The sequence below is a fragment of the Mixophyes fleayi genome, chromosome 3 (assembly GCF_038048845.1).
Source record: "Mixophyes fleayi isolate aMixFle1 chromosome 3, aMixFle1.hap1, whole genome shotgun sequence".
In the NCBI taxonomy this organism is placed as follows: domain Eukaryota; kingdom Metazoa; phylum Chordata; class Amphibia; order Anura; family Limnodynastidae; genus Mixophyes; species Mixophyes fleayi.
Genome location: NC_134404.1, coordinates 331,468,668 through 331,491,856, shown reverse-complemented (window position 1 = coordinate 331,491,856; position 23,189 = coordinate 331,468,668). Strand labels below are relative to the sequence as shown.

Below are 23,189 nucleotides of genomic sequence, written 5' to 3'. Positions count from 1 at the left end.
AGAGCGGTGACCACTACATCTTACGGGTTCATGATGGTAGAGCGGTGACCACTACATCTGCCAGATTCATGATGGTAGAGCGGTGACCACTGCATCTGACGGGGTTCATGATGGTAGAGCGGTGACCACTGCATCTGTCGGGTTCATGATGGTAGAGCGGTGACCACTACATCTTACGGGTTCATGATGGTAGAGCGGTGACCACTACATTTGCCAGGTTCATGATGGTAGAGTGGTGACCACTGCATCTGTCGGGTTCATGATGGTAGAGCGGTGACCACTACATCTTATGGGTTCATGATGGTAGAGCGGTGACCACTACATCTTACGGGTTCATGATGGTAGAGCGGTGACCACTACATTTGCCAGGTTCATGATGGTAGAGCGGTGACCACTGCATCTGTCGGGTTCATGATGGTAGAGCGGGGACCACTACATCTTACGGGTTCATGATGGTAGAGCGGTGACCACTACATCTTACGGGTTCATGATGGTAGAGCGGTGACCACTACATCTTACGGGTTCATGATGGTAGAGCGGTGACCACTACATCTTACGGGTTCATGATGGTAGAGCGGTGACCACTACATCTTACGGGTTCATGATGGTAGAGCGGTGACCACTACATCTGCCAGGTTCATGATGGTAGAGCGGTGACCACTACATCTTACGGGTTCATGATGGTAGAGCGGTGACCACTACATCTGCCAGGTTCATGATGGTAGAGCGGTGACCACTACATCTGCCAGGTTCATGATGGTAGAGTGGTGACCACTACATCTGCCAGGTTCATGATGGTAGAGCGGTGACCACTACATCTGCCAGGTTCATGATGGTAGAGCGGTGACATCTATATATGTTCAGCCTTCGCAGAAATTGTTTTTCCAAAATCAGCTAAATCTTCTCCTTATCTTCATGCAGTATCACTGACCTATTGTACCACTTACCTACACACTGTGTTGGCCGCCACTTTGTGGGCTGAACCAATATTCACAAGTAGTCAGATTATCATTTAACTAGGTTGTAGTGACAACATTGTCACTAAAGAATCTATAATTTATGCCACAAAATGGTTGTCTGCATTGTGGGATGTCACTAGTTCCTCTTGCCTCAGTAAGTTTACTATTGCTGGTGAATTGATTGGTTGCTTTCTTAAGAATGTTGGTTCAGCCCACAAAGTGGCTTCCTCCTCTTACATTAGGTAACAGCTGCACTGACCGCTTCCGGAAAAGGTTAACGAAAGAGCGATCAAATAATGGGAAGGTTCTTTTATACTTTGTTTTATCTTTAGTTTTCTTTTTAAGACTATTATTTGATCTTTGGGCAGCTGTGTTTGATACCTCTTCTTGTTTTTGTTTTCAGCCATTGGTTTAGTCCGGGGGCAAGAAAAGAACACAGCCAGGTAAGTGGAGATTAAATAGAAATATATTACAGAAAAGGTTACCCCATAAAAGGGTAGATTTCACATACCATGGTACACTCCCTTTGTTAGAAATTTCTACAATGTAAAGCATAGAATTGCTCTGTCTTGCAGGGCAAAGGGGTAAATGTTTAAAGGCCACAAGTTCATCCAATATGAAAAGGAAACCTACTATAATGTCCTGTGCACTGTGTAATAAGCAAAAACAAAACAAGGTTCATCTGTGCTGCTGTTTGCCCAGGAGACGAGCATTTTAAACCAGATAGAGGAAACTAGACCGGGATAAAACATGGCGTAGGACAGCGCGATTTCAAGCTGATCGCTTTCAAGTTGAGCGATCAGCTTGAGCAATCATTAGGTTTTGTGCTCTATCCAGGACTGGTTTTCTTTAACATCATGATGTCCCTGAGGAAAGTAATATACTGAAATGTTGGAATGGATTAAATACACCCTTTTGAGGGCCAAGCACATGGATATTCTCTCTCACGCTCTCACTCGCTCTCTCTCTCACGCTCTCGCTCGCTCTCTCTCTCACGCTCTCGCTCGCTCACTCTCTCACGCTCTCGCTCGCTCGCTCTCTCACGCTCTCGCTCGCTCTCTCTCTCACGCTCTCGCTCGCTCTCTCTCTCACGCTCTCGCTCTCTCTCTCACGCTCTCGCTCTCACGCTCTCGCTCTCTCTCTCACGCTCTCGCTCTCTCTCTCACGCTCTCGCTCTCTCTCTCACGCTCTCGCTCTCTCTCTCACGCTCTCGCTCTCTCTCTCACGCTCTCGCTCTCTCTCTCACGCTCTCGCTCGCTCTCACGCTCTCGCTCTCTCACGCTCTCGCTCTCGCTCTCGCTCTCGCTCTCGCTCTCGCTCTCGCTCTCTCTCACGCTCTCGCTCTCTCTCACGCTCTCGCTCTCTCTCACGCTCTCGCTCTCTCTCACGCTCTCGCTCTCTCTCACGCTCTCGCTCTCTCTCACGCTCTCGCTCTCTCTCACGCTCTCGCTCTCTCTCACGCTCTCGCTCTCTCTCACGCTCACGCTCTCGCTCTCTCACGCGCTCGCTCTCTCTCTCGCGCTCGCTCTCTCTCTCGCGCTCGCTCTCTCTCGCGCTCTCGCTCGCTCTATCTCTCTCTCGCGCGCTCGCTCTCTCTCGCGCTCTCTCTCGCGCTCTCGCTCTCTCTCACGCTCTCTCTCACGCTCTCGCTCTCTCTCGCGCTCTCGCTCGCGCTCTCTCGCGCTCTCGCACGCTCTCGCGCTCTCTCTCGCACGCTCTCGCGCTCTCTCTCGCACGCTCTCGCGCTCTCTCTCGCACGCTCTCGCGCTCTCTCTCGCACGCTCTCGCGCTCTCTCTCGCACGCTCTCGCGCTCTCTCTCGCACGCTCTCGCGCTCTCTCTCGCACGCTCTCGCGCTCTCTCTCGCACGCTCTCTCGCACGCTCTCTCGCTCTCTCTCGCACGCTCTCTCGCTCTCTCTCGCTCTCTCTCGCTCTCTCTCGCTCTCTCTCGCTCTCTCTCGCTCTCTCTCGCGCTCTCTCGCGCTCGCTCGCGCTCGCTCGCTCTCTCTCGCACGCACTCGCTCTCGATCTCACGCTCTCGATCTCGATCTCACGCTCTCGATCTCGATCTCACGCTCTCGATCTCGATCTCACGCTCTCGATCTCGATCTCACGCTCTCGATCTCACGCTCTCGATCTCGATCTCACGCTCTCGATCTCGATCTCACGCTCTCGATCTCGATCTCACGCTCTCGATCTCGATCTCACGCTCTCGATCTCGATCTCACGCTCTCGATCTCGATCTCACGCTCTCGATCTCACGCTCTCGATCTCGATCTCGCTCTCGATCTCACGCTCTCGATGGCTGGTGATCTCCACCTACACATGTCTAAGGTAATAGGCAGATCCATAAATACATAGCAGAGCAACCAGGCACTTTTTACTATACAGTATCCCAACGAGTGTCCAAATTCCTCACAGATCTGCCGTTCGGTCACGTGTGTGAGTGACAGGATCACGTGTGTGAGTGACAGGATCACGTGTGTGTAGCCAGCTTTAATAACAGACTCTCCAGTAAACTTTCATCAACACAATATACTGATGAGAACGTTTATAGTTTCCATTAAGCAGAAACAAACTAGCATTTTAACGCTACTTACACATATTTGCACTTACCATGGTTAAATCGCTCTCACACCAGAGGAAAATGGGAGCAGTCGTGGTAAATAGTGTTCTCTCTGGCAACATCTCCTGACCACACTAAACTTAAACACACTGAAATAAGACGTAGCTTAAGTACTACTGTTACAGCGATAGGTCTAAAAATGGACCCTTATATTAAAGTATTTTTCACACTGTAAGTAATGTTTTACCAGAAAAGTTACGGAGTCTTCTTTAAATCTATATATGCAAATTTTATACAAGTAAAACTACAGAGTATATATTCACAAGCCTTGAACAGATCACTGCAGGCAAAGACAAGTGTTAGGTCAGATACATAGTGTCCAGCACATAGTAAGTGAGTGCTTAGTGCTTTTAAAGAGCTGTGTGTCCTTCATATTCATGACCAGTGGAGTGCACTGTATTCTCATAAATCAACGTATTATTGTTTGTATATTTAAACATGACATTTTATAGTGTTTTAAATTCTAAGTGTGGAAGGGCAATCCTTCATTGCATCTCAGATAAAGGTGTCCGGCGTCATATCTGATGGGTCCGTCGTATAATATGTGCCGAGCCTCGCAGGGGCAGAGTGGAACGTTTTCCCGTCTGTCGCCTAACACCTTCCATCTTAACTCGCCATCTCTTCCAAAACGTTAACCGTCTCCTCGCAGTGAGCCACCAAGAGTATACAGATCGTTACTAATAATTGCTACTTTTGCTGTCACGTATATTGTTCCTGGCAAAAAAAACACAAACAATATTTTCTTAGAATAAAAAATGTAGTTGGCTGAATAAACCCCGAAAAATGACAACTAGTTACCACAACGCGATTATTGCACAGCAGGGAACTTAAGTTATCAACAAATTATTACGCCAGCTCAGAGAAAATGAAGTTTGTTATATTTTGCAATGATAATTTGTGCGGGCTGCAAACCAGTGAGTGTATGTAAATAAATATTAGTTCTTGTGCGCTGTATATATTTCGCACCTCGTACCTCAGTGATGTCACTACTTCCTAGTATAATGTTTCTCAAATTGGGTTCCTCACAACCCCAAGGATCCGCCAAGGGGTGTCAGGGGTTCCCCGCTAGACAGAAATGCGTAATGTCGAAAAAAAGATAGGCGGTCCTAAATTTGTAAGTATATATTAAAATACGGGTGGCGAGAATCGACACTAACCATTCCGCCACTGATAGCACGTAGGCAAACCGCCGCTGCACCACTCCAGAAGATTCTTGGGGAGTCCTCATCAAACAATGCGCGGAAATGTCCACCCCTCGCTGCGCTAAGCTTTGAATTCTCCACCTTTCCACAGAAACAGATCACAACTGGCGTAAAAAGACAAATTAATGATGGGATTTTCTTTTTCAATATTATTAGTTCCGTCCCAAAAAAAACTTGCCTCCGCTGTATTAAGGTGATGCATCCATTGTAAGACCCTCTAAAGACACATGGTTCCACTGATATCACTGTATTATATTACAGTCCATGTGTTGTGGAAATAAAGTATCCAATCAGTTCTGCATGTTCATAAGAAAAATTTATTACACTGGTGAACACCGTCCTTGCTTCTGCAGACCCAGCAAAGATTACTTGTCTCTACCTGCGTTCATGTTCACTTTCGTTTGTTTCCAGAGTGATCCTATGAGCAAAATGAGTGAGGCTGGAAAGGGTTAAATTAGTCAAAGCACTGTGACAGGGGGTTAGCACAGCTGGACTGCACAAAGGACATATTTAGTTTGCCACGTCTAGCGTAGCATAGAGTACGATTACAGAACTAATGTGTGTTATGTCAAAACAAGGCTAAACTTACTGCACCATCGGTGGCTGCTAAGCATTGTGTATACTTGGAAACACTGTGCAGATGACACCCGGCCATCATATATGATCTAATGCTGGCAGCATACGGTATGGTGTTGACACTTGACCAACCGTCAAACGACAGCATCAGTGTCGTAGGTGAGATCCGCCTGTCCAGCACTCGGACCAACAAGCCCAGTATCTTCCAGCGTCATAAGGCCTCAGTGTGGATGAAAAATGCCAATAGAGGTCACCCGGGGATATCTACCAACGTCATTTATCTATTTCAATTGGTTTATTTTCTGTCATGGGCATCGATTTTTCCACCATACACACTGTGATACCAGGCCAGTCATCGGATATCGCGGCACAGTTGTGCCCTACATTAGCTGGCTTCACATGACAAGTTATTTATTGCACACCAATGTTACAGTATTGTAATAAGTAATCATTCACTAAGGCAAATTTGTTTAATTTACAGTCAATATATCAAGCCCCCATTGAGTATCTTATTTAGAACATTTTACGGCTACTCATAAATGCTTGTTGCCCATCCAGCCCGATATCATGGCACAACAATTTATCCTGACACTGGTTGGGAAGCATTGGCCTAAACGCTCAACACATACACACTACATCCACCACATAGAGGCCAAATAGTTGCCATGATGAGCTTAACAGCCCTACGCCCATTATATAATGCCCCACTAACCCTCGTTGCTTTATTATCTCCCAAATTCATAATATGAATTTGCATTTTTACCTGTTGGCTTCTATAAAAGAGGACATTTTGCATTGCTCAAACTACAATGCTGCACCAAGAAGTCTTAAGAGTTTTTTTTTAACTTTGTTGGTGTTTTCCATCCCTTATCATGTGTAAATGTAATCCTAAAGTACTTATTTAACTATTCAATGATATATACTCCTGGGAGTAGTGTGACTTGGCCCCGTATAAGAATATCTTAAGGTCTTGGAGTTTATGGCCAAAATCTCCAGGTGACTCTGCTCCTTTCCTGCATGTTTTTACCAACTATCTGCTGTAAGCCAAACTTTTTCCACGTTTTACATATATTGGCAGCTGTTACCGCCTCCACGATGGTGGTTTTCAAACTTTTAAGTTAAAAAAAAAAAAGACCTATATATAGCACAGCTTTTAGAGACTTACATATATTTACTAAACTGCAGGTTTGAAAAAGTGTAGATGTTGCCTATAGCAACCAATCAGATTCTAGCTGTCATTTTGTAGAGTGCACTAAATAAATGACAGCTAGAATCTGATTGGTTGCTATAGGCAACATCTCCACTTTTCCAAACCTGCAGTTTAGTAAATATACCCCTTGGTCTTGTAGATCACCTTGTTTGGAAAGTTCTGACCTACAATGATATATTCTTGTTAATGAAGATTGTCCAGTGATATGAATATCAAATAATATCTGATTGTTGCCTACGAGCGCCACAAACATCCGGTAAACTGAGCCTGAAACGCATTAATTTACCCGGCCATTATCGGGGAAGAGACAATTTGCCCTTGGATGTGACGGTCAGTGTAACTTTGGGAAGATTGACTATATGACACCTTACAAAGTGACACCGTGAGTCCTTTTCATCAGGAGACGGCTACTTGTATGCTGCTTTGTTTCCAGATATTGGAGGCTCATAAACAAATTGTCTTTGTTTAGACCAGTGCTCTATCTACATGTCTGTATTTAGACAGTTTTCGTATTTTTGTGATGTTATTGTGACAGCGCGTCAGTCTTGCGTAAGATGACTAATGGCGTTTTTTTCCTTTTCACCAGACACAAAATCGTCCTCTTTATCCTAAAGTATTTATTGTCTTAGACTAATGTGTTCTTTAAATGTGAAAAAAAACACCATGTTGGTTGCTTGATCAGAAATATGATATCTGTTATCCAGTCTTTGATCAGGTCAAATGAATGCAGCACTATAGACCAATCTAAAGGGTTCTCTAACACTGTACAAGTCAGTATATTTTATTAATTTGTTAAATATACTTTGTTAAGGACTGAAATATGATTATATATTGTGTCATTATTTACTAGGTTATATGAACGCCTTTGCAGAAATTTTATATATACAATATATTAACAGTGCATTAATGGGGGCTTCCAACCTCATATGACTGAATATGTTTGCTTGTACGGGCTCTCCCGCAGTGTTTAACAAATGATATTGCTTTGTCAGTCTGGTTTCGTTATGTGCTTTGCAGACATGATGTTATATAATCAGGAGTTGTTTGTACTAGTTGCAGAGATTACTGCACAACTGTGTTCTGTTCCAGGACTTAAATAATGACTCTACGGGGGAGATTTATTAAACTTTCTGAAAAGGAAAAGTGGAGGTGTTGCCCATAGCAACCAAATTCTAACTACTGGTATCATTTTCTAGCACGTACTAGATACAATCTAGAATCTGGTTGCCACGGGCAACACCTCCACTTTTACTTTATAGAAGGTTTTATAAATCTTCTCTACCTGTTGATATAAATATGACTGAAACACACAGGTGGAAAATAGGAATATAAAACGATGCATTTACTAAAAAAAATCGCAGTAGCGAATGTCCGAACCAGTACAATGAAGTCACTGTGACATCGTCTATTTGGATTGGACATATTTAACAATAAATATTTGTCAAATGGCCAACAGTACTAATAAATTATATATGGCTTTGTTTCTTTTGGCTAATTGTATATCTCTACGGTTTCATGCCATTATTCTGTTTTTTTCCTGTATCATAAATGTTTTTTATTTATTTTTTTCCTCTTCAGCTTTTACGAGAGACACGTTCAGATCGAGGCCATAAAAAAAACTGTTCGGTCAAAACAGCCAGCAGGTGAGACCAAATACGCCTACCCATGTGTTACTAGCTAAGGCAACTAATGCAACAAATGTATGAAATAGGTTGTATATTATATATATATCGAATAGAATGAGTATATAATCACGTGGTTATATATAGATGAGTATGTATTTATTGTGCTTTGTCCTTCTTACCTGTGCTCTAAACACATGGGTTTATATTTACTAAACTGCGGGTTTGAAAAAGTGGAGATGTTGCCTATAGCAACCAATCAGATTCTAGCTGTCATTTTGTAGAATGCACTAAATATGATAGCTAGGATCTGATTGGTTGCTATAGGCAACATCTCCAATATTCCAAACCCCCAGTTTAGTAACTCTAGCCCTAGGACTTAAACCCCATTAACCACATACAATAGAGGCAGCCATTTTTTTATTTTTTTTTGCCAAGAAGCAGCCTCTCATTTCATTCAGGAGTTGATGACGTCATTGAGCAATCAGTCACAAAGTGATACCTCAGTCTCATGTCACTACTTTCTAGTGAATTCATTCTCATGAATATTGGTTCAGCCTCTACAGGAACACAAGTGAGGTTTCTGTCCGTTCACAATGACAATGTAAGGAACTTTTATAAGACTGAAGAAACAACAAACACATGTTTATATAAGTGTATATAAATAGCATACATACACACACATGCTAGTGGGCCTATGAAACATAAAGATTTGGGGAGTAGGAATTAGGAAGTAGGATTACAGGTGTTGAAGGTTAGGTGTAGCTGCTAAAATGTCAAACTAGACCGGGAATGGTGTTTCCTTCACATGCTATTCAATCTACTTACCCTCACCTATGAGTTCTGTCCTCCGCCTCCTCCTATCACCACCTCACATCCCTGCCGTCAGGTCTTTGCCTGTGCTGCTCCCCTCCTTTGGAACTCCCTGCCCTATCCGATCAGACTCGACCCAACCTCCAAGAGCTCTTTCAAGAGCTCCCTGAAAACTCACCTTTCATGCTAGCCTTCCCCGTCCCTAAGAGAATCCCCTCCTCACGCTCCTCCTGTCCCATCCACTCCGTTCCTAGCACCGCTATAGTCTCCATATGCTTCCCCATCACAAACATCTCCCTCCTCTCTCGCCACCTACCCTTTCCCTACACCACTATTGTCCCCAATTTCCTCCCCACTCCTTCTGAATGAGCAGGCCCTCATTACCTGCTGTCTCCGTCCTCTTTGTAAAGTTTCCTTTGTTCTAGTTTTATCTTCTCATGTAGATGCTTTTTTAGTGTCTCATCTTGTATTGATGTTTTCTGATTCTATTGTTTCTCTTACTCTTTAATTTGTATTTTGTTCTCTATATGTTGTTGATTGTACAGCACTGTAGATTATGTGGCGCCTTATAAATAAACAATTATGATGATGATCAGATTGTATGCAGGTCACCTATTTCATTCATGGTGGCGCAGTGGTTAGCTGCGTTCGTCATAACGATCGATTAATCAGTTTTTTCCCATAGCAGTGCAGTCTGGTAAACAATAAGCGCTGCCGCATCCGCCAATGAATACGTGTCCTTAAGCTGCTTTATCCATTCATAGTCCGGATGATTATGACTAAAGACAGAGATCCCTCAGACATTTAATGGGCCAGTAACAAAAGTGGTCTCATATAAGTGATTTTGGGTTGTTTATATGTCCTTCCCGTGATTGCGTGGGTTTCCTCCTACACTCCAAAAACATACGGGTAGGTTAATTGGCTGACCAAGTTTGTGAATTATTTGATCACAGCGAAAACTGAAAGCCATTACTCAGTTCTAATTCTCCTGGATCTCTCTGCTGCATTTGACACTGTTGACCACTTTCTCCTCATACAAACGATACAATCCCTAGGTCTTGAAGGCACTGTCCTATCCTGGTTCTCATCCTGCCTATCTAATCGTTCTTTAAGTGTTAATTTCTCTGGATCCACCTCTGCTCCGCTTCCTTTATCAGTTGGAGTTCCACAAGGCTCAGTCCTAGGTCCTCTGCTATTCTCTATCTACACCACTTCTCTTGGAAAACTAATAAGCTCCTTTGGATTTCAGTATCATCTCTATGCGTCTGATACACAAATCTATCTATCTATCCTCTCCTGTTGTCTCACGTTACTGACTGTCTTTCTGCCATTTCATCTTGGATGTCTTCTCGCCAACTTAAACTCAATCTTTCAAAAACTAAATTAATAATATTCCCACCCAACAATAGAAGCTTCCTGCCTGACATTTCTATTTCTGTTGATACCATGACCATAAATCCCACCCCGCAAGCTCGCTGCCTAGGTGTAATCCTTGACTCACAATTATCCTTTGTCCCAACATTAACTCTATATCTAGATCATGTTATATACATCTAAAGAACATTTCCAGAATACGCACATAACTCACACAAGACACTGCAAAATCCTTAATTGATGCACTTATCTCCCACATCGACTATTGCAAATTCCCTCCTTAATGGTCTTCCCAAAATCAGACTTCAACCCCTACAATCTATTTTGAACGCAGCGGCTAGATTGATTTTTCTTGCAAACCGTTCTTCCTCTGCTGATTCACTCTGTCAGTCTCTACATTGGTTGCCAGTTTTTCAATGAATCCAATAATAAAATTCTCCTACTAACATACAAGGCCATCAACAAAAATGCACCGACATACATCTCCTCACTTGTCTCAAAATATCTCCCAGCTCGACACCTCCGTTCTGCACAAGATCTGCGTCTCTCTTCCACTCTCATCACATCCTCCCATTCCCGGTTACAGGACTTTATTCGGGCTGCACCCACTTTGCTGAATTCCCTCCCTCGCGCAATGAGACTTTCCTCTAGTCTTCAAACCTTCAAGCATTCTCTGAAAACACACCTCTTCAGACAAGCTTATAATATTCCTCAACCACCATCTTAATATCCCTAGATTACCCTATTACCACCCTCTACACAGCTAACGAAAAACAACAACTCTCTGACCAACATTGCTACACATAGCCCACTCAATACTTTTACCTTTTGCATTCTAGCTGGTCCAGTGTGCAATATGATGTAGAGCGTGCTCTTGTGTTTCAAACTCCCATTGTCCTATAGATTGTAATCTTGTGAGCAGGGTTATCTTACCTCTCTGTATGTATTACACAGTATTGGTTTATTAATGTTTGTTTCCAATTGTAAAGCGCTACGGAATTTGCTGGCGCTATATAAATAAATGTTGATGATGATATAAAAAAATCGGAAAACTCAGATCAATGAAAGGGTAAAATCTTTGTTGCATGTATTGAAATGGTTTCTGTATAACTGTGTGTCTGTAAAACACAACGAATATTATGCTCCCACAACATTTTTTGCTCGTCAAGAGATCATTTCACTTTTTCTCCCGTTCTGTCATCTGCTGTTTGGGAAAGTGTCCTAATTTGCACTAGATACATATCTATCTGTCACTGCTTTCAGTTTGCCAAAAATAAATTAAACCATTAATTACGACATTTTTGAGCAGCTGTTAATATATTGGAATACGAAAACTGAACATTAGATTGTTGGTTAAATTGATGTACTATTAGTGATATGAGGAGTCCATCAACCAATTAAGTGAGCTCATCTCCTGATCCACTTTTATTTAACAGAGCAGATTGTTCTGTTTTTTGTTTTTTTTTGTTTTTTTTTTATTATTCCAATTACTTTTTTAAAGTGAGAAAGCTTTAGTTAGATAACTGTATTCTAAGCGCATTTTGTTTAAAGTTTTTCTTTCACTGTTTGAGTATCAGGCTGAGATAGGTAACTGGCAGGGATTGATGAATTTGTAAGGAAAATTTGTTTAAAGTGTATTTATCAGCTGCTGACAGTGGACGCCGCCATTTTGTGGGCTGGACCACTCTGCCTTAGACTGTAGGCTATCGGTTTACTAGGAAATAATTCCTAATGGTTTGATACATTGGGCTTCAAGTGTCGGTGACGAGTTAAAACAGCCGGGTGCAGTACCTGGGAAATAGGTGCTAGAGGGAGAACACTACTCATAGCAAGTCATAGGAGGTGTGCTTACCTTTTGGGGAACATTGTACATTAAGGATAAGAGCTTTTTTGTCTATAACTGGATTTAACGTTTACCTTTCCACTCCTGTTACAGCTGTTAAAATAGTCCCTTTGTGATTTGCATTCCAATGATTAGAACCACTAAACAGGTTACGCTAATGTGCATCTTGTTTATTTAAACAAAGTTGCTGGGGTTCAACATGTCTTGACCTCTCTCACACACACAAATAGCCCACTCCACATTACACATACGAACAGACATTTTCTGTCATGTGACACTTTAAAAACAATTTTCAGCTGGTGTTCGGATGGAAACCTTTCTGCGTTCCCTGTAATCTATTTTTAGCGTGTGGGGGTTTTTTTTTGCAAGTCTTCTGCATTATTAACCCCTTTGAATGCATTGAAAACGCAAATACTTGTGAAATGCGTCGCGCTTTGAAATAATTTATATCTATTGAGTTTTTTACATTAGCAATTAAAAAATATGATTGCTTTTCAAACACAGATTTTAAAAGTTTTGACATGGTAGAATTTTTTTTTTATATATGCATCGAAAAAGCATCTGAATATTTCGCCCATATTTTGTAAAAATAAATAAATTATATAAATGTAATGTAGGAATGGGCAGAGGATAAGCAGTCATTTGACAAACATGGGTTGCAGACTGGACATAAAATAAAGAAATTGAGTACATTTACACATGGCATACTTTGACAAACATTTTACCAAACATGCCGACATCTTTCCATTAAAGCACCAACTAGCCCTAACACTTTATTTTCTAGAAAATTTTCTTCTCTCTCTTCAGATCTAAAGCAACGCTGACATTTATTTTTCTCACATAACAGTCTGTATGAACATTGCTCTAAACCTGAAGAGGAGAGAGAAGTTTTAAACCAAATTAAAATGTATCACAATATATTGCAGTGCTTACCTTACCTTGTACCATTGTATTTTGGGCATTTTTGTAAATTTGGTGATCAGATAATTGCTCTTGTACAATCATGTGGCGCTAACAAGCTACAATTGCATCCAGACATTCAGCCCTTGCGCCAAACAGACAGATGAGCGGCCATATTGGAAAATGGATTCTTAGGATGAATGACTGTGTTCTCCAAGTCACACTTGACCTCGAGTAACCATCTCATAGCTTAAAGGTTGATCTTGAAACGAAAAGCATTGCTACGGTGACGTGTGTGGTGTGTGTGTGTGTGGTGTGTGTGTGTGTGTGTGTGTGTGTGTGTGTATGTGCACACACACACAGTGTCTCAGTGGTTAGCACTTTTGCCTTACAGCACTGGGGTCATGAGTTCGATTCCTGACCATGGCCTTATCTGTGAGGAGTTTGTATGTTCTCCCCGTGTTTGCGTGGGTTTCCTCCAGGTGCTCCGGTTTCCTCCCACATTCCAAAAAAAACATACTGGTAGGTTAATTGGCTGCTAACAAATTGACCCTAGTCTGTGTGTGTCTGTCTGAGTGTGTGTGTGTGTTAGGGGATTTAGACTGTAAGCTCCAATGGGGCAGGGACTGATGTGGGATGAGTTCTCTGTACAGCGCTGCGGAATTAGTGGCGCTGTATAAATAAATTATGATGATTGCTAAGCAATAGATCATCATAGTTTAGTTATAAGGCGCCACAGAATCCGCTGCACTATACAATCACCAAAATATAAACAGAACAAAATACAAGATAAGACAATAGAAATAAAACTACATAGATGCCAATCAAATGGAAATTGTGATACCAATGTTATTTATTTATTGTACACAACTTCATTATCAATGTATACCTGCATTGTATTAATCTGTGTTCTTTTATTTTAAAATTAGTTTTTTTTAAAAAAAAAAACAAAATACCTTGAACAATATCTCATTCTATAAAGTTTTCACAAACTTAAGAACTGTTGTGTTTTTTTGTTTTTAAATATTGAACGGTTACATTTTATTTACCATTTTACGTCATTTACAGTGTGTTCAAAGTGAGCACATATCATCTTGTGCGTCTTAGCAATTTGTACCATCCAGACATATATTGGGGCGTTGGCCTGTTGTTTAATTTCTGAATGTGAATTTGATCAATTCCTACTTGCGCTCAATTATATTCCACTAAATTTACATAATTCAACAGATGTTGATATTTTAATGTCTCTGGCATTCAAAATCTTGGACAGCTGTCTTCGAGCTTAGGGAAAAAGCAAACATTTAGAGTTAAATGCTGAACATATGTTTAAATAACTAATTAGAGGGGAGATGAAAACAATGCATTATCCTTTGTAAGGACAGTGAGCCGACAATGCCAATAGTTTAGTATGTTCTGGTACACATTTACAGTGCAGGAACCTCTAGAGAGGGAGAACGGTAATAGCAGGAGAAGACGTGTAACCATAAAGACAGACAAGTCTTTTGTGAGTCGGGGGGGATTGTTCTCCTTCACCTGTAATTGAGCGCACATGTCCCCAAACTTCTTAGCAATGCCACTGTGTATGTTTTTGGAGATTTATTTTAGAATACTGAGTATATGACTTCATAATTAGAAATGTAATTGATTGCGAGCAAGAAGATATCAGTGCGTGTACGAATGTGCCAGAATTGAGCTGTATTTGTTATGTCTGTACAGCTCAGTAATGAGAATACCTGTTAAACAGCTACAGCTGAAAATGAGTCATCTGTGTCAAGCAGCTGCACCCCAGGAGACGACTATCACAATCCTCTTACACCCCACACTACAATCGAGAGCCGTAACTTAGAATTCTAGCGCCTGGGGCGAGAAAGACAGATGCAGCCCCCCTAGCCCTCAATTTTAACCAAAGGAACCTAAAATATTCCTAAATTGCGCCCCCCTTCAGCGCTGCGCCCTGGGCCGTCGCCCCTGTCGTACAGCCCTAGTTACGGCCCTGCTACAATCGTACAATGCTATCAGACTCTATAGTAACCTCGTGGCTAAGTTTCTGTGCGTAGAATGGTAAATACAGTAACGATAACATCACTGGTAACATATCCGTGAGGTTACTGCGGAACCTTGTGACTAATTGAATCGTCCCTTTTAGTGTTTAATCATTTTTATTTTTTCTTTGTGGTTCAAACTTTGTCTTTTTTGTAATTTTCTTTCCTTTCATTTTTAACCCTACAAGTTCTTTCCCTACGTTACTCTGAACCATTGGTTACACTGCTGCATTACCTGGCACCCTTGTTAAAGGCTCATGGTACTAAGCATCATTGTGCCCTAATATTCTGGAGCTTTAAACAGCATTGTCTATAGTTTATATATTTCAGCATTTTTGTCCTGTTCCCTATCATTTCCCCAAGACGGCACAGACCTGCCCCCTTTATCAACCTATTTACCATAGTGAATCATTAATAAAGTGCAGTGGAATTTGTGTGCTATTTGTTTCCATTTATCAATCTAACCCTTCCACACCTGTACATCTTACTTCCCCGTTTACCAAACGAAGACGATTCCTCATACAAAATTTAGTCTACAACTTATTTTAATCCAAATAATTTGACATGGTCATTTCTTTCTAGTCCACATCTAAATTATTAACCTTTATATTATTAAGCAGATGTGCAATTTTATAGGTACGGATCGATATGTTTAAGAAAATCAGATATGTATAGTTGCTTTTTGCACCCTGTCATGTTTACTTCTTCCTCTGATTCATTTTCAGTTGATTCACTTATTAAGAGAACTGCAGAGGGTGACTCAGTTGCGAAAGGTGGCTTTAAATATCTTTTTTACTTTTTTTAAGATCTTATGTCTGCAAATCAGACATGGTCACACAACTGAATTTGGTTTTTTTTCACTGTAGATACACAGTGCAACATTTTTGTCTTATAGAGCAAATCCATTTTACTTTGGAATGATGTGTAGATTAATATCAGCAAATTACCACTTAGACAACTGTCATACACTGAGCTCTTCCTTCTGTTAATTGTCGGACACATGGAAATATTATACACACACTCTTGTTCTCTGTGCTGGGATGTATGACCCTTAATGAAATAGTGAAAAGCTAGAGAAAGGGGGGCTTGTTTGTAACTTTATTCATAATGCCTGAGCAAATAGCCTGCCACGCACTCTCATATAATCTACATTTCAAGTATGCATAGGAGTGATCACCAAGCCATATATCTCTGCTCTGTCTTTCAGATTAATTTATAAGCCTATAACAGTTACCTTTATTGTGACCCTATGTGAACTTACCTGTCACCCTGTATTAAAATCTAGTCCATAACACAGTCTACTTGGGTTGTGAACTAGTTAACTGGATTATAGACAAATGACGCAATGCAGGACCTGTCATTGGGCACAGCGATCACGCTGCCATCTGTAGCTGAACCAATACCGGGGCTTGTACACGTATGTGGCTCTTAGGGAACCACTACAGTGCACTGTTCATGTAAAAGAACTTGGCTCCATCTGTGGCATACTTGATACTCTCACAGTCTTTGAGAGACTCACGAATTTCGGGGAATCCTCCCAGTGGAGTAGACCACCTTCTCAGAATCCTGCTTCTCCTCTCGTAAAGAGAGCAAGGCGGGACCTTGGTGGCGCGATTCGCCTCGTCGGGCCGCGTCTGGATTGTGTCATTACACAGTGGGACCGTAATGATGCAAAATTATTGCCAGTGGCACTTTATGCAAATGTGAAGAGGGAAACAGATTGAGCAAGCATTCTAGAGCTCTATAAACAAAATAAATAAAATTGACATCCACAGCAGAATTAGACGGAATAAAAATAATAGACTACGAGTGATCCATTCTTGGGGCTTTTTAAAGAATATTTATTTGTGGTCCAAAGACACCGATATAACATCACGGGTATCCGATAATAACAATGCTTTAATGATATGCACCTTTTTAAATTCCAAAATTATACCCAATTTTATTATATTTTTCCCCCATATAGCCTGCCCTGCACAGCACACATTTTTATTAGATAACAAATAGCAGCAGGGATCCGTTATGTCAGCCCTCCACTGTTTATAAATGAATATTATAACTGCTCTGGCTGAATTCATCTAATACCATTTTTCAAAATCCCGAATGCTGTAATTAATGTCCAGCTTCTTGGCTATAGTGCGGGTTCACATCACACTGTCTCCAGTAACCCTCCTACCTCCCACTGCCAGTTCGCTGCTGCTGTTTTGACACATGCAGCCCTGCTTCACTGTCGCACAGCTGATGCCCTGTCCGTGCTTATAATTTTCTTATTGACAATGAGCGTTCTTGCCAAACGCCAGGGACCATAGTCACATCTGTTTGTTTCCTGAGCTTGTCTGGGTCTGCTAGGAAAGACTTCTTGTCCAGAGGGCAGTTTTAACTAGGCTTAATCCTCTCCAAATTCTCTCTTTTCCAAATGCATAAAGCGGAGCGTCACATTCCTGTTGTCTTTCTTTTGAAAATAATTATTCCATTTGACACGGATTACTCTAGTCCCTGTCATCCTCAAGTCTTAAGCCAAGGTGTTCGTCCGAGTCGAATTTTGTTACCCCCTTACTCAGGGTGATGCCCTTTGTTGTATCTACTCCTAGAAACGACTGATGTGCCTTGTGAAGCAGATCCAAGTAAATAGATTACAAGGCTTCATTTCTATAAAAAGGGAACCTTGAAAAAGATCTATTTAAAAGCACACTTTGCTGCCTTCTGTTGTTAAACCAGTTTGAGTATTTGTAGAACAGTTCTCTGTCCAACTCTTTACAATTTGAGGTAGGTAGCAATTCATCATTATCATCACCATTTATTTATATAGCGCCACTGATTCTGCAGCGCTGTACAGAGAACTCATTCACATCAGTCCCTGCCCCATTAGAGCTTACAGTCTAAATTCCCTAATATACATAGACAGACAGAGAGAGAGAGAGACAGACAGACTAGGGTCAATTTTTAATTTTTTTTGATAGCAGCCAATTAACCTACCAGTATGTTTTTGGAGTGTGGGAGGAAACCGGAGCACCCGGAGGAAACCCACGCAAACACGGACAGAGCATACAAACTCCACACAGGTAAGGCCATGGTCGGTAATTGAACTCATGACCCCAGTACTGTGAGGCAGAGGTGCTAACCACTTCGCCATCGTGCTGCCCCTTACAAGGTCGCCTGCCCAATATTATTTTGTAAAAAGTCAGACAAACAATAGAGGCTTTGGGAGATGCAGAGTTCCACTACAGAAGCTGGGAGCGCTGCATCCACCCCGTAGGCCACCAGTTAGACGGCCCTGTTCTAGAAAATAATTCTTAAGGCTAGGTTACTAAAATTGCAAGGGGAAACGTCAACAAAAAGCTTTCTTTCTTTCCAAACAATGGCTAACAGCCACCAGTGCTTGCATCTAGCAACAAACATGCATGCAGAGGAAAAAATAAGACCTTTGATATATGAACTTCATGTCATATTGGACTGGGTCTGAGAGTAGCCTCACATCACTACAATGTGCTGTCTGAGGACACTGCTCCTTCCACTATCTGTGTGTTGCTCCCTGCTTACTTCCACTGCCTTCCTCACACACTCTCTCTTACAGAACAGCCCTGTCCTCACTAGATCACATGAGTGGACAAGCCATGGCCTACCACAAGATCAGCACACTCAACTCCTGAAACACTTTGTGCTGCTGTGAGCATCCTAATGATCAGGATTTTCTATTCCTGGCTACTTCAAAACTAAGAAATACACAGATTTGCTCATGATAAAGACTGATAAGTGAGACATGCTCTGACCCACGGCAATGGTCCAGATACCAAAGGGCCCTATTAGTGCAGTCGGAGGCCACACGCAGCAGTATTGGCCATTTTGGTAATATAGTCCGCGGTGGTTTAGTTGATGATTTACACAGGGATTTTCTCTTTCAACCTGGTTTCTAGTGCGAAGTAGGTTTAACATGAATGGATTGGACAAATGCAAAAATACATTTAAAAATAAAACAATAACCCGTCCTTTTACAGATAATATATTTTCCTCTTAGCATGCTTTTTTTTTGTTTCATATACAGTTTATGTTTTCATGTTTATATGTTGAGCAAAACTCTCTCGCTCACCTTGGCTCTTGATCAAAGTGTCGTGCTTTGCAAAGACAAATGATTCATTTATTATAAAGAAACAAGGCTGCCTTTCAGACATACATTGATTTTAAATTAAAAAGTAACTGCTATGTTCTACATGAGGGGTGACATCGGTAACAAAGTGGTCTTTACTTAATGTTATTACAAACAACTCTATTGCATGTGCCTGAAGGAATCTTGTGTTTTAGAAGGGCCTGAGTGCTATAATCTGGCTGATCAATAATCTAGATATCTCAATGCAGCCTAGCAGATAATCAATTCCTGGTAGAATTACTCAGGCAAGGCAAGCTGTTACTCTTGTAATGCAGGTCCTTGGGTTCAATTGGCTGACTTTATTAATTTCTATTTTTTATCCCTCTCACGTGCTCGCGTTACATGATGAATGATGATGTCGCAATGACAGGTGAAAATAAAAAGACAAAGGCAGAAAGATGCCGGCGTTCACAACAAAGGCTTAATTAACATAGTGTGTGTTGGAACCTGGAGCAACCAATCAGAGATTAGCTTTAACTAGTCTACACTAGATTGCTAGGAGCTGATAGCCGAGTGCTTGCTGTTCGGATTGATTGCAACAGTACATTGTTAGTCTTTGGACAGTTTTATTAAGTAAACCCCATAGTATGAATAACTAAGCTGGTAAAATGCTTCTGAGACGGGACATAGGACCTGATGCTGAGTCTGATCAGTTTAGCATAAATTGCGCAGAATCGCACTGCCCATGCCCACAAAAAGAACTCGCACATTTGCCCCACTTGCATGTATCTGCCACTTGCGCCTCCTTTAGACTGGAGTGGCAGGACGGGGGAGTGGAGGGGTATGTAAATGTAGGCGATGTACAGTAAGGGAGTGTTCATGCAAATACGGCTCATGCAGAAACGCATAATCGCCTGTCGGTAAGCCAGAGGGCAGGTGCAGCTACACACTGCACATATGCTGCTGGTGCGGAGCCGGATGCACCTGGTGATGGGGGAGAGGGGTCACACAGTTGCCAATATCCGACTCTCTTGTGGCCAGTGCACTGGTCAGATTCCTGCTGCAACTAAATTCTCCCACCACTTGTGGACTGAATCGCTAGGAGGAAGAGTGAGTATCTTAGACAATGGGCTTCTGTTGTTCTGCAATTCATGTGTGGATAGGGTTCTGTTAAAAAATCACACAGTGGAACAAACATGTACAGACAGACAGATGGGCAAGGCAAGCACAACCATTATTTATTGTCATTCACAAGACACCCAAAAAAAAGGAATCGATGCTCAAGCTTTCAGAACCTATTAAAGTGTCAGAAAACAGTTATTTTGTAGTCAACTAATGAACTCACATAAGCCTTCATATTTACTGTTATGACTTGGGGACATTGGGATTCGGCTTTGCATATTTTGCCTGGTAACTGATGAACATCAGATACCTTGTTTTTTGTTACCAAAGTTCTCATTCCACAAACTCTTGTGTCCAGAGCTACATGACCCTCTCCTGTGACCAGATGTTGAGAATGGATGTCAGCAGAATCATGGGCCTTCACCCTGGAGGCTGTACACACACTCCTGTAGCCGTCACCCTGGAGGCTGTACACACACTCCTGGGGCCTTCACCCTGGAGGCTGTACACACACTTCTGGGGCGAGGCTGTACACACACTCCTGGGGCCTTCACCTTGGAGGCTGTACACACACTCCTGGGGCCTTCACCCTGGAGGCTGTACACTCACTCCTGGGGCCTTCACCCTGGAGGCTGTACACTCACTCCTGGGGCCTTCACCCTGGAGGCTGTACACTCACTCCTGGGGCCTTCACCCTGGAGGCTGTACACTCACTCCTGGGGCCTTCACCCTGGAGGCTGTACACTCACTCCTGGGGCCTTCACCCTGGAGGCTGTACACTCACTCCTGGGGCCTTCACCCTGGAGGCTGTACACTCACTCCTGGGGCCTTCACCCTGGAGGCTGTATACACACTCCTGGGGCCTTCACCCTGGAGGCTGTACACAAACTCCTGGGGCCTTCACCCTGGGGACTGTACACACACTCCTGGGGCCTTCACCCTGGGGACTGTACACACACTCCTGGGGCCTTCACCCTGGAGGCTGTACTCATGTGGAGTTGGAGTAAAGGAAAGGAGCAAGGTTGCTCCTGGACAAACCATCTGGCAACGCAGTGTGGGTGATGAATTTATTCTTTTGCATGCAGGGAAAATACTGGTTGCTTATGTATGAGCAGCTTTACTTTACACTGCAATTTACACATGCCCCCTCCCAACTCTAAATCTGTATGCACAGTTTTGCCTAGGTGCAAACTTGCTCCTGTTTTTTTTTTTTTGCTCCCAACACTAAAGTAGGGCCCACAGTCCTTTGTACCCTAAGTCCCGTCCCATTTACTAGCCACACCTCTTAAACACAAAACATTTTCTGTCACAGAACAGAATGCGGATTGTTCTCATTTCCTCAGGCCATATGTCTTCGTGTGGAAAGTATGTGCTGTTTAGGGCAAGAACCATCACCTGTGCCTGCAGCACAGGGTAAATCCACTCCACTTCCCAGGTCTCAACAGCAGCATGTACCAGCCCAAGGGGGTAAGGCCTATACCCACACCTCCCAACATAAAAGTCCCCGGCAGTGGGGCAGGAGGCGTGGCCCGATAGGACATGGCCACGCCTCCATATAACTGCCAAATAGACCCCCCAGCGTTCTCATCCACAAGAAAAACATGTCCCCAAGCGGGACAGATGCATAAATTTAGCGGGACATTTGGGAGGTACAGTATTTATACCTGCCAATTCCGCTGGTTAGTTTGCACGCTGCGCTAGTTTGATGGCCCTCACTGTGTGTAGGTGATGTGTACATATTATTGGTAGTACAGCACTTTACACCAATGGCTGCAGTTTCTTTCCTACGCTTATAATGAGACCTCGTAGCGGGCCAGATGCCACCCACGGGCCACCAATTGGGCAGCGATACCCTAAGCTATTTTAGCAGTATGTTCTGCTTCAGCACAATTAAATAAGAAATTAGAAATAAAATGCCTATTAAAATAATTTGGTGTCCTTTTAAACAATTAACATTTCTCTGTCAGACCCAGGGTGAAGGGCAAGTGATATGAACCTGGCGTGTGCCAGCTTTTTCCAGACTAACGGAACATCATTAAGAGATATCAGACACTTAGCGCACAGAATGTATAATATGTTCAATGAGTATCTGGGGAAAGTGGTAGATTTAACATAGACATTTTTTTTTTTTTCAATTAAATCAATTTTATTCCTTTTTCTATTGAATTATAAAGCCAACGGTATTATATAATTTATCCATAATTTTTTGTGCACAAATCAGAGATGTCGGCCAACCATTATCAATGAGATTATGTAACTTAAGCATGTTGTTAAACAATACTACCTTTTTGGACATTTGGATTTAAAAAACCTATAACATTATTTAATATGCAAACAAGCGCACCAATTCTGCCGGTACCCAATGCCCACATATTATGTCAGCACCCAGTACCAAAATCCTACTTATCTATCCAACCCCAGAATTTATTACCAGCCAAAAGTGTCTGCCCAATGTTATACCGACCCGCATTTGATGCCAACCTCAACACATTGTTATTATATTATTATACCGTTATCCTAGACATACCAGCCTCCAGCAACCAATATTACATCAATAGTGCCCCACCTTATGCCAGCTTCCAGTCCCTCCAAATTATACCTGAGGCATAATACACCAGCTCCCAATATGCCCCCTATTCACCAACAGCAACCCCCACTATTTCTGTGCAGCCCTATACAACCCATCCATCGTCCTATCTCTGGATGGTCCAAACCCCTACAGCAAGCCTTTCCAACCTGTGGCTCTCCAGGTGTTTATGAAACTACAAGTCCCAGAATACCCAGCCAGTTTTCGGCTGGCAATTTACTGGCAAAGC

General features: G+C 42.3%; 1 protein-coding gene across 1 annotated transcript in view; it reads left to right on the top strand.

Moving 5' to 3' along the window:
* The window catches only part of GPATCH2 (G-patch domain containing 2), a 108,717-nt gene that overhangs the window by 68,816 nt on the left and 16,712 nt on the right, over positions 1-23,189 (top strand). The window contains exons 7-8 of the mRNA XM_075204259.1: positions 1,363-1,402; positions 8,152-8,216. Coding sequence (XP_075060360.1) covers positions 1,363-1,402; positions 8,152-8,216 — 105 coding nt within the window. The remainder of the gene's footprint in view (positions 1-1,362; positions 1,403-8,151; positions 8,217-23,189) is intronic.